The 12,984-nt window shown below is 38.4% G+C and overlaps 1 protein-coding gene across 2 annotated transcripts in view; it reads left to right on the top strand.

Annotated features, from left to right (window-relative positions):
• Nucleotides 1-273: 273 nt before the first annotated feature.
• Nep2 (Neprilysin 2) overlaps nt 274-12,984 on the top strand; it is a 73,754-nt gene continuing 61,043 nt past the window's right edge. For both annotated transcript variants that reach the window (XM_034983318.2, XM_069509139.1), the window contains exon 1: nt 274-451. In XM_034983318.2, the coding sequence (XP_034839209.1) occupies nt 447-451 (5 nt within the window). In that variant the 5' untranslated portion in view covers nt 274-446. The remainder of the gene's footprint in view (nt 452-12,984) is intronic.

Genomic DNA, 12,984 nt, shown 5'->3' on the forward strand with positions numbered 1-12,984 from the left:
CTGATTTGTTTGCAGTGGGGCGAAAATGTCCGGATTCAAGAAAAGTATTTTAATCGGAAGTGTTTTGTTCGCCTGCTCTTCGTTATCGACCCTGCCAACTTCCGACCTCCCGAGTCCCGACCAGGAGGCCGACGTTCTAACCACTACGCTCACCACCGCTTTAATTAATAATATCCGTATCTAAATCGGCAACAAATTGAAAATGTATAGGGTTGGTTGTGTGGGACAAGAAAATCTGCCGAGAAGGGGAAATGTATATAAAAGTGAATGACGAGCGAGCGCGCGACTCAGTCGCACCGCGTTCGAGCATTAGCGGCCACGGCACCAGGTAAACCCACAGCCGAACAGCCGCTCTCGAGCACCGGTCACTCAGTTCGCGATTCGCGCCTAGCCTACACCGGCTACACACGCGCCTCGATCCATCTATCTCCCGCTTTCCCGTCTCCATGAGGTGAGCCATGTTATTTCTGTAATTTTATTATTATTGCTCTGCGACGCGAATAAAACACATATTTTTTCTTCTTGTTTGCTCTATTTACAAATTAAATTGGTTCGTCACGCAATTAAACAACACTATGTCTCACGATTTTCTCGCGGTGTGCGCCAAATTAGTTTTATGTCAAAGACTCTTTATATAAAAAAACAGCTTCCGTAAGTTTGTGTCCGCAAAACTCGAAAAGTCATAGATGACTTGATTTTTTTTACACAACTTTGCATTTCTATTTAAAAATTATTACATTTACTTTTTATCCCAAAGTTCCCACTGGAACTGAATAACAAGGCTGAGTGGCCGAGTTTACTGAGCTAGTTTAAAAAAAAGTGAAGTGCAGGATGTGAAAGCAAACCCGCTTATTTCGTAATGCTAAATGTACCTTCTCTTAGCAAAACTTTGTCACACGTAAATATTTTCTTTAAATTAATATATTTTGGCCACCGAAAGTTTCAATCTCAAAGGACATAATCCTTTGTTTGAATTGCTAATTGAAAGTAAATAACAATGGTTTGTTTAATCACATCGGTGTTGGTTTACTGGTAGATGGTATAAGATGCTTCAAAATTAAAGTTTTCTTTATATAAATATATATTCTTGTAATAGCAGTATTTTTTGTCTGTTGCGTTCGAAATCCCCGCTAAAAGTTAACGTTTCAAATTAGTAATACTAGGTATTAGAAATAACTACATTCGTAACAAAAATTCTGATTATGCTTTGCGTTTAGCTCGTTAATATACCTATATTATTATTGTTATTAGATAAGCATAGCCATAACGAAGAAAAAAAACATAGGCCACAAATTCCTTCGACATTTCTTATACCTATCTAATATTAATACATCTTATTTAAATTATCATGTGTGTTGTCATTGTGTGTATTTGTTATTAAGAATTCGTCTCCAAACTGGTTAAAGTCCGAATAGGTAGGTACCTACTTTATACGTAGCATTAAGAAAGGGTTTTCCTTAAAGTCGATTAATTTGTAATTCATTCAAATAATGCTTGCGGAGTCCTTACGTTACGTTACGTTGTATGTAGGTACTCCATCATCACTTACCACCAGATGAGATTGCAGTCAAGGGCTAAGTTGTATCTGAATTAAAAAAGATACCTACTCATAGGTACACAATCACTACCCATATTATAAATACGAAAGTGTTTTTGTTTATTGGTTTGTCATTCAATCACGCCGCAATGGACCAACAATCTATTTTTATTTCGAAAAATGGCATTTACCTTTTTCTAAAAATCAAACGATTCGGATGATCTTTTAATAAAACTAAATCCACGCGGATGAAGTCGCGGGCATCAATTAGATTTATTTTAAATGTTTTATGTTAAATCTTGTTTATTAAATTAGTTCGTACAACCGAACCTTCTATCTATTCTTGTAGTTATTATACACTATGTTTAAATTATTATTAGTTATATGTACTTTTAGGAAAAACCGGCTTTACTCACGTATTTAGTCGACTTTAACCCGACTAGTTTCAAACCCATCCGTGGTCTAACGTCGATTAAATACGGACGTCAATTGAAGGACAAAGCAACAAAGAAACAAAACAATAAATCAACAAACCAACAAACAAACACACTTTCGCATTTATAATAAGGGTACAGATTACTTCTACAAACTAAGTAGGTACTTCTCAAATGCATATCAAAGTTACATAATTATTTTTATCAAAACAAACTTATACAAGCGGATGTTTCACCTATTCAGTTGTGCATGCATTATTTTTGTTCTATTAGTTAGGTAGAGTATGTTAGTAGAGTAGTTTAGTACCTATTATATTTTGCTGAAATGTCGTATATATTTTGTACTAGCTTATGCCCGAAACTTCGTCCAAGTGGATTTAGATTTTTAAAATCCCGTGGGAACTCTTTGATTTTCCGGTAGTAAAAAAGTAGCGTATGTCACTCAGCACTCTCTAGGTCTATAACGATACGCGTGCAAAAAATCACGTCTACGTGATTGATGGACAAATCAATAAACCAACAAACAAACACACTTTCACATTTATAATGTGGGTGGTGGTTACATCTTACCATGGACTATTTAACCGCTTGTGGATGTGGATGCCTAAAAACCTAAGAGATATATACCTAAGAAATGACGAACAGCAGGTAGTTCTCTTACTCTTCTCAGTAGAATCTGTCTCCCGAACGATGGTAGAGTCTTGACTATAATAAAAAACCAGCGAGTCAGGCCTCCCTCTTTTAGGGTTCATTATCATCATCATGATCAACCCATCACCGGCTAACTATAGAGCACGGTCTCCTCTCAGAGTGAGAAGGGTTTTGCACTTGCTTTAACGGTGAAGGAAAACATCATGAGGAAACCTGCATGCCTGAGAGTTTTCCATAATGTTCTTAAAGGTGTGTGAAGTCTACCAATCCGCACATGGCCAGCGTGGTAGACTATGGTTAAATCCTTCTCACTCTGAGGGTAGACCCGTGCTCTGCAGTGAGCCGGCGATGGGACGACGATGATGTCATGATGATGGTATGCTTATACAGTAAAATACGGTGTAAGTAGTTAGAAATACTAATTCTTAGTAATGTTCAGCTGCGACAACGTAATTTGAGCCAGCTCAGCAATACCATTCACACAATACCTACCTGGCGACATTTTTGCTCCTGTGGTATAGTCGTGGAGTGGTTTATCTAAATATATAAAAGGGAAAGGCGACTGACTGACTGACTGATCTATCAACGCACAGCTCAAACTACTGGAAGAATCGGGCTGAAATTTGGCATGCAGATAGCTATTATGATGTAGCCATCCGCTAAGAAAGGATTTTCGAAAATTCAACCCCAAAGGGGGTGAAATAGGGGTTTGAAATTTGTGTAGTTCACGCGGACGAAGTCGCGAGCGTAAGCTAGTTTGAATATAAACTTATACATTCAAATAGCTACGTGTGTTCTTAGAACTCTATCTTTTTCAATGAAACAGTCCTGCAATTCACATTTATGAGAAAAGTTTGCAATCCACCTCTGAAATTGCTACTTGATATTACTGTTCACTGATATTTATTATGGATATATTTATTGTTTAAAGCAACTTAAACAATATAAAATCGAATTTCGCATAATAACAGGTAAATGTAATATTATATCAAACATCGCATATTTTGATATTTATTAGTTTTTACGAACGCTGAATACTTATAAATCACGTTTTTTCTATGCACTTTTCTATAAGTACCTACCTACTTATAATAAAACAGTAACTGGTTAATTTCTGTACATTAAATATATTTTGAAATTTTTTATTGGTGGAAACATTTTTTTTGTCTTTGTGGAATGTTTGCCTGTCTGTCTGTCTGTGCCCGCATCACGCGAAAACTACTAAACGAATTTCTAGGTAGAACATTTCAAGAAGAATCACTACCAGGGAGTTCGAATCCACGTGTACGAAGTCACGGGCATCATCTTGTATCAGTACCCTTATTATAAATGCGAAAGTGTGTTTGTTTGTTGGTTTATTGGTTTGTTGGTTTGTCCTTCAATCACGTCGCAACGGTGCAACGGATTGACGTGATTTTTGCATAAAGACCTGCAGAGTGACATAGGCTACTTTTTATCCCGGAAAATAAAAGAGTTCCCACGGGATTTGTAAAAAACCTCTAATTCCACGCAGACGAAGTCGCGGGCATCAGCTAGTATGAATATAAAAATGCTAGTTGTACACGCCTGGACTTAAACAACTTTCATGGAAAACAAATTACTTAGCTGTTATTATCCACCTACTTTTATAAATATTACATTCCACGTGGATTTTATTTCTACACTATAGTGAACCACCCCGACTTCGCACGGGTAGCGTTAGAGGAATTATGGCACTGTACATTGTTTTCATGTCATCATCATTATCAACCAATAGACGTCCACTGCTGGACATAGGTCTCTTGTAGCCGCCTGGATCCAGCGGCTCCCTGATCGTCTGATGTCGTCCGTCCACCTAGTGGGGGGTCTTCCAACGCTGCGTGTTTCGGTGCGAGATCGCCATTCCAGCACCTTGGGACCCCAACGTCTATCGGTTGTACGAACTATGTGCCCTGCCCATTGCCACTTCAGCTTCGCAACCCGTTGAGCTATGTCGGTTACTCTAGTTCTCCTACGGATCTCCTCATTTCTGATTTGATCACGTAGAGAAACTCCAAGCTTTCATGTAACTTTAACTATTTACGCAGCGCATGCCACTCTCAAATGGGACGATTTTTTCGACTTAATTCGCAATTATCATCATAACATAACGGTTGCTTATTTTCGCAAAAAGTTCAAGACTTAAGGAAATGGCTAACCTTTTTAGATAGATACTAGCTGATGTCCGAGACTTTGTACGCATGGATTTAGGTTTTTTAAAATCCCGTGGGAACTCTTTGAATTTCCGGGATAAAAAAGAGCCTATGTCACCCTCCAGATCTATCTATACCCATGCAAGAAATCACGTCAATCCGTTGCACCGTTGCGACGTGATTGAAGGACAAACCAACAAACAAACTACTTTCGCATTTTTTTTCATCATACTACTTTTTATCTCGGAAAATCAAAGAGCTCCCACGAGATTTTTAAAAAACCTAATTCCACGCGGACGAAGTAGCGGAAAAAAGCTGTGGTAGCCTAGTGGTTAGGACGTCCGCCTTCCAATCGGAGGTCGGGGGTTCGATCCCGGGCACGCATCTCTAACTTTTCGGAGTTATGTGCGTTTTTAAGTTATTAAAATATCACTTGCTTTAACGGTGAAGGAAAACATCGTGAGGAAACCTGCATGCCTGAGAGTTCTCCATAATGTTCTCAAAGGTGTGTGAGGTCTGCCAATCCGCACTTGGCGTGGTAGACTACGGCCAAAACCCTTCTCACTCTGAGAGGAGACCCGTGCTCTGTAGTGAGCCGGCGATGGGTTGATCATGATGATGATGATGAAGTAGCGGACATCAGCTAGTAATATTATAAGTCCGCGACAGGTCGAGATAACAATCGAGGTGGGCCGTCCCGCACAGCCACACAGCCCCTGCGCTAACCCGGTGCGGGATAGCGCGGGGAACGTGCGGGTGTGCGGGGCGTCCCCCCGTCTCATAGCCCGATTGCCATCTCAGCCTGTTGCGTACTATATAGCAGGTACTTTATAAGAAAATAAAAAATTACTAAGTTCTTAAAATTGTTTTTATTATGAAAGCAACGGAAAAGTTTTTCAAATAAAAAGGTTTCAAGTACCTACTTGTACAGTTATTGTCAATGTTTTCTTTTTTAGGGTTCCGTATCTCCAGAGAAAAAAGATATCGTTACAGAATCACTTCGTCGTCTATCGTGACTGTCAACACCGATCTAGGGAATCAAAACCTATAGGGTACCAATAGGGTTCCCGTTGACCTTGAATCATGAAATTTGTCAGTTAGCTCTGTCTTCTAGTACAAGTAAAGAGAAAATCCGAAAACTGTAATTTTGAGGTTATATCACAAAAAAATTTAAAAGTATTAATTCTTATACGATGGGTACGGAACCCTTCGTGTGCGAATCCGACTCGCACTTAACTGTTTTTTTTCTTCTTTAATGACCAGTACTCTTACCTTTACCTATCTATACCCAAACGGGTCCCGTATTTTTATTTTGTTGGTTATTTATTGACTTGCGACTTACCAGTAGGTACCTACTTATTCTTCCCGCAAATTGCTAATGCGCGTGGTCGCCATTTTAGTGACGTCAGCACTAGACTGAAGTTCCGAGCTGATGGTATATTTCTATTTCGGCTGACGTCAAAATGAAGTCATTTCGATGTTAATAAGACATGGTTCCAGCGCAATAGCAATTTGCGGGACTTATACCGTACTAACGTTTATTTATCCATACTCAAACGGGCCCCCTATTTTTATTTTGTTGGTTTCCTATTTCTTTAGCAGCTGTATCAAGCGTTAACTGATATTAATGCAATTAAAGCATCTTCCAAACCTGCGCTATTAAAGCGATTACGAAGCCTAAACGTCAGCTGCGCGGCAGTCACCTCATATTACGATACTAGCTGACCCGCCCCGGCTTCGCTCGGGTGGAATTTAGAAATTGGAATTTTCATGGAAATAACTTGAAAATGAAGGACTTTCATATATGAACTTTCATTCCCTATTCCCCTTAGGAGTAGAATTTTCAAAAATCGTAAAATACTCAGTTTTCATTCTTAACCAAAAGCCTAAATACCAATTTTCATCGATTTAACTTTAAAAATGATGGACTTTTAAACAAACTTCCAACCCCCATTTAACCCACTTAGGAGTGGAATTTCAAAAAATTCTTTCTTAGTGAACATCTACTCATTAAAATGAACACATCCTCCAAATTTCATGTCTCTAGGACCGGTGGCTTAGGCTGTACGTTGATAAATAGAAGTCAGTCAGTCAGTCAGTCAGGACTTTGAATTTTATATGTAAAGGCTAGATGATGTCCGCGACTTCATCCGCGTGGATTTACATTTATTAAAATTCCGTGGGAACTCTTAAATTTTCTGGAATAAAAAGCCTATGTCCTTCTCCGGGATATAAGCTAACTCTGTACCAAATATAATCAAAATCGGTTAAACTGTTGGGCCATGAAAAGCTATTAGATAGACAGATACACAGACAGACAGACAGACAGACAGACGATCAGACAGACAGACAGACACACTTTAGCATTTATAATATTAGTATGGATATGGATGGATTTAATGCAATGCAACACCTACATGACCCCTACACTTGCATTATAGATGCGCGCCGTGGACGCTCCCGCATTGCGTCCCGCACCACAGGTTTGGGCGTAGCTATATTATATTTACTTACGAGATGGAATACTTGAATATATAATAGGCTCATTCAATATTTGCTGAGGTACTTAATTTCCAGTTTATTAACTTTATAAGTATAATCAATTACTTAAATTTAATGATGGTTGAAATATTTACCGTTGCTAATGATGGTATTATAAAATGTAATATAAGTTAATAATATTTAGTACCTAATTAAATTAGTAGATACTTAAGTTCATCTTAATTTGATAATTTTAGTAATTACCGGAAAGGATAAATAATTGTGATGACCTTCCTGTGAGCGCTGTGGGGAGGTTGATTCCTAGCAGGGGTTATTTTGGTAATTTCTTAATTAGCTCTGATGTGGTTTTTGGTTTAATCATTGAATGCATAATAGCAATATCACCCATAGCGAACCATTTTTCTCAACCATTAGCAATATTCAACAAGCCGTTTTACATGGCCAAGGCTGAATACCCGGCTGAGTTTGTTGTGGGCGTTGGGAACCCTCATAGCGCTAGTTTAAGTTTTCGTAATTAATTATCACCACTGTATCATCCTACAAATCTAACATCTAAATATAAAAGGTAAAGGTGACTGACTGACTGACTGATCTATCATAATATCAAGGCACAGCTCAAGCACAAAGCACATTTGGATTGCAGCTATTATGACGTAGGCATCCGCTAAGAAAGGATTTTGGAAAATTCAACCCCTAAGGGGGTGAAATAGGGGTTTGAAATTTTGTTGTCCACGCGGACGAAGTCGCGAGCGTAAGCTAGTCTGACTATAAAAAAGAGTACAATAGTATGCACCTACTTTGAGTAAATGAATCGACTTTGACTTTGAAAAAGGTTTAATAATGAAATCGAAGCATTTCATCACCAACACAGGTAAATTCATTAATTCACTGTACGGTCTACACTTTTTCCTTATCACTACGTAATAAAAGAAAAAACCTTGACTCCGTTTCAATACATATGGGACCAACAAATGTGAACAAGAGATTATTATGTTGGGAAATAACTGTCTTTTATGGGAATTCCGAAGTTTAGTTACTTTTGCACTAAGAGCCAGCGCGTTATTTTATAAAAGCTGAAAGTTTATCTGCGTATTCTGCGTATGTCTGGCAAGCAGTTGTAACGAGACTAAGTGTCTGGCAATATATGATGTGATTTATAATACTATTCCGAAGAAAATAAAAAAAATTAGACATTATACTTTGGCGTAAGATTTTGTACACTTTTATTACCTGCTCTCTCCCAAGGCCACCATGAACCAAACTTCATAGTTCCTCCCAGTGTTGGGGACAATATGCAGAGAAACTTTCAGCTTTCATAAGATAATGAAGGTCTGGCACACGCTGGCTCTCACTCTACTCTGTTACTGGCATAGTTACTGGCTTTCGTCTTTTCTTTCCATTGGATACCTTAAATAATTTATCATAGCGTTAATATAAAATTAAACCAATAAACAAACACACTTTCGTGTTTTATTTATTGTTTTGTTGGTTTGTCCTTCAATTACGTCACAACGGAGCAACGGATCAACGTGACTTTTTGCAATGAATATAGTCAAAGGACTTGAAAGGATACTATATTTATCCCAGAAAATCAAAGAGTTCAGAGACATCCCAGAGAATCAAAAAACTAAATCCACGTAGACAAAGTTGCGGGCATCAGCTAGTTTTATACAATTACTCAACTTTAAAAAGTTGGACGGACTAAGGCTGATAACCACTTTAGCGAAGCGAGGCCGAGGCAGAGATGTGTTCAGCAGACCAATCAGATTATTGATAGATGACGACCGTGAGAAAATTATCACATCATCTATCAATGCCCTGATTGGCCTACTAAAACATCTCCGCCCCTATTCACTCCAATGGATACCGGACCCTAAATTAGTTTTCATTGAAAACTAAAAACTATAAATATTTTCGATAGTTGTTAAAATTAATGTTACACTTATACTGTTTAATTAACACTGGTCTAACAATTAGGGGCTGCTTTAGAGGACAATTCAAACGACATATTGTGTCATATTCAACCTTTATGAAATCAAACATGCGGTCTGAGTTGTTCTCTAAAGAAGCCCCTATCTTGTCTGTGAATTCCGGTTTAGTTTTAAAATAAAAGGATGGTTTAATTTTAAAACTAAAATAAACTATTTTGAGATAACCTAAATCCACACGAACAAATTCGCGCCCGTTAGTCTACTCTAAATATATAAAAGGAAAAGACTGACTGACTGATCTATGAATGCACAGCTCAAACTACTGGACGAATCGGGCTGAAATTTGGCATGCAGATAGCTATTATGACGTAGGCATCCGTTCAGAAAGGATTTTTGAATATTAAAGCCCTGAGGGGGTCAGATAAGCTAGTTTATTTATAAACAAGTTGGAGAAGTTACAACATCAAAAATACAAGCAGTTATCGATTGTCTTTGTTTCGTTATTCAGCCAATATGACGGCAGGCTAAGACGTGTTTATCTGTCTGTTCCTAACATGCCGGTCACGATTCGCTCCTGACGAACTAAAACGCTCTTACAATTTTGTTACCTACGACGTAACTTGATACATATCTATCTATTTACACTTATAGTTCGAGGATGTATTTTGTTTACAAATCGCACTTTACGTCGCAGAAACGAATTTCATCCCCACCATCTGGATGCCTAGTTCCTTTATGAGCAGTTTAACAGATTCTCAATTCACCAGGTTCTCAACTCAGCATATTCGCATCTCACTAGAAGTACAATCAAATACAAAACAACTATATTCAATCAGCCTGTTTGCGTCCACTGCTGGACATAGGCCTTCCCAAGTGCACGACACCACACACGATACTCCGCCTTCCTCATCCACCCACTTCCCGCTACCTTCTTAAGGTCGTCAGTCCAGCGGGTTGGAGGTCGTCCCACACTGCGCTTGCTGATACGCGGTCTCCACTCCAGAACACGTCTGCCCCATCAGCCATCGGTTCTGCGGCAGACGTGGCCTGCCCACTGCCACTTCAGCTGGCTAATTCGTTGGGCTACGTCGGTCACTCTGGTTCTCCTACTATTCTCTCTTTATTCAGGTTCTCTTTCTATTAGTTATGTTTAAAATTACAAGTCTAGCTGTTCTGAAAGCTAGTTTAAAATCTATTGCAAAGTTAGTACCGAACAAACAAACAGAGACAACAAAGCGAGTTAATATTGTAATAATATGAAGTTAGTTTAAAATTAATTACAAGATTTGTTCCGAACATACAAACAAACAAACAAGAAAGCGAGTTAATACTTTTTATCATGGAAAATCAAAGAGTTCCTGTGGGATTATTCATAAACTTAAATCTACATAGGCGAAGTCGCGGGTATCAGTTACTAGCTCAATAAACTACTATCTCACTCTCTATTCCAAAAAGTACTTAAGTAGGTACGACAAAAAAGTGGGGAGGTGATCATCATCAAGCAATAGACGTCCACTGCTGGACATAGGTCTCTTGTAGGGACTTCCACACGCCACGGTCTTGCGCCGCCTGAATCCAGCGACTCCCTGCGACTCGTCTGATGTCATCCGTCCACCAAGTGGGGGATCTTCCAGACCAGACTTCGAGTGGGGATGTACAGAAATTAAAGTATTATGAAGTTTTACTATTTTCGTGCATAGGTAGGTAGGTTAGTCCATGACCATTACACATTCGTTACGGGTCACCTACGTTATCGTTTAGTAAAACTTGTTTGAAGAGATACTAGTTAGGTGTGTCTAAAAAAGTGGTTTTACCTACTACATGGTCACTATTTTAGGCGAATGTGTTAATGGCTAAGTCAATTTCAATATTTTACATTATTGGCAGCAGCACATCTATTTGTTTTCTCCAACGATGTTATAATGTTATATATACTTAGATGCGGCGCTTCATAGTGTTAGAGCTAGCGCACACCACGGATAATTATTTCCGTACGTTTTTTCCCCCGCAAAATCTGTTAACTGTAGAACTATATAGAAGCGCGCGTACTGCGGAATTTATTACGCACCGGATTTTTATAGATAACTAGCTGATGTCCGCGACTTCGTCCGCGTGGATTTAGGTTTTTGAAAATCCCGTGGGAACTCTTTAATTTTCCTGGTCTCCTGGTCTTCATCTACACCCATGCTAATGCCAATCGAAAACCACGTCAATGCGTTGCACCGTTGCGACGTGATTGAAGGACAAACCAACAAAACAACAAACCAACAAACCAATAAACCAATAAACCAACAAACCAACAAATAAACACACTTTCGCATTTATAATAGGGGTAGTGATTTTGAGTAAATTATTTGAATTTGAATTATACTTGCTCAATCATGATTATGTAAATAACATTATTAAAATTAAATTTTATTTTTATCACTTATTAATCAATGTACTATATTACTTTTGGGGTGGAGACCATGGGTTCGTGGGGCGAGGATGCTAGATCCTTTTTTAAGGACCTTTTATCCCGTCTTGCGGAATCCACGGGGGACCGGAGGGCTGGCAGTTACCTCGGTCAGCATATTAGTCTGGCCATTCAACGTGGTAACGCTGCCAGCGTTCTGGGCAGCCTGCCTCGTTGCGGTGGTTTAGATGATATTTTCGATTTGTAATTTTTATGTTCTAGAATAAGTTTGGTATTTTTGTTTTTTGTATCTTCCTATTAAATAATATAGTACAATAACATTATTTAGAGTTATCGCGTAAGTTTAATTTTACATAAGGTCGGATTCCGCTTTAGCCAGAAGTGCGGACACGGATCGAAAACACCGCATCTAATCGCTGGTTTTCTTCATCTTCCAAGTGGCTATCCTTATCTGAACTGCATATTGCGAGTTGTGCTTTTATGATGTAATGTATTATGTATCGTAATACTGTTAGCTCATAAAAACGTCTAATGCCTTATATTTTCTGTGAGAGATAGATTCCATCAGCGTAAAAAGGAATCGGCTGTAAAAACATCGATGCTACACCATCAATGCATTACGTAGGTTTTATCAATTTGACATTGTGATGAGTGATAAGTATCTACATTTGATTCATTTCTTCTCTATCTATATATATAAAATTCAAAGTCCTGACTGACTGACTCACTGACTGACTGACATATATATCAACGCACAGCCTAAACCCCTGGTCCTAGAGACATGAAATTTTGAGGGTGTGTTCTTTGTAAAGAGTAGGTATCCACTAAGAAAGGATTTTTTGAAATTCTACCCCTACGTAGGTTAAATGGGGGATGGAAGTTTGTATGAAAGTCCGTCATTTTTGAAGTTACCTTGATGAAAATTGGTATTTAAGGTTTCGGTTATAAATAAATAAATACGTATTTCACGATTTTTGGAAATTTTACTACCAAGGGGGTTAAATAGGGGATGAAAGTTTGTATGAAAGTCCGTAATTTTTCAAGTAATTTGCATGAAAATTGGTATTTGGGTTTTCGGTAACAAATGAAGAAATATGGATTTCAGGATTTTTGGAAATTGAACCCCCGTCTGAATTTTTTAAACTCCACCCGAGCGAAGCCGGTGCTGGTCAGCTAGTCTCTAAATAAGCGAGTAAGAGTATAAACAAACTCACAATTCGTAACTGTCTATACCAATTTAGTTTGTTAATCCCATATCTAAACGAATTTTATAAATGCGAAAGTGTGTTTGTCTGTCTGTCTGCAAGCTTTTCACGGCCCAGCTGTTCAACCGATTTTGATG

Source organism: Maniola hyperantus, chromosome Z (assembly GCF_902806685.2).
Source record: "Maniola hyperantus chromosome Z, iAphHyp1.2, whole genome shotgun sequence".
NCBI classification, from domain to species: Eukaryota; Metazoa; Arthropoda; class Insecta; order Lepidoptera; family Nymphalidae; genus Maniola; species Maniola hyperantus.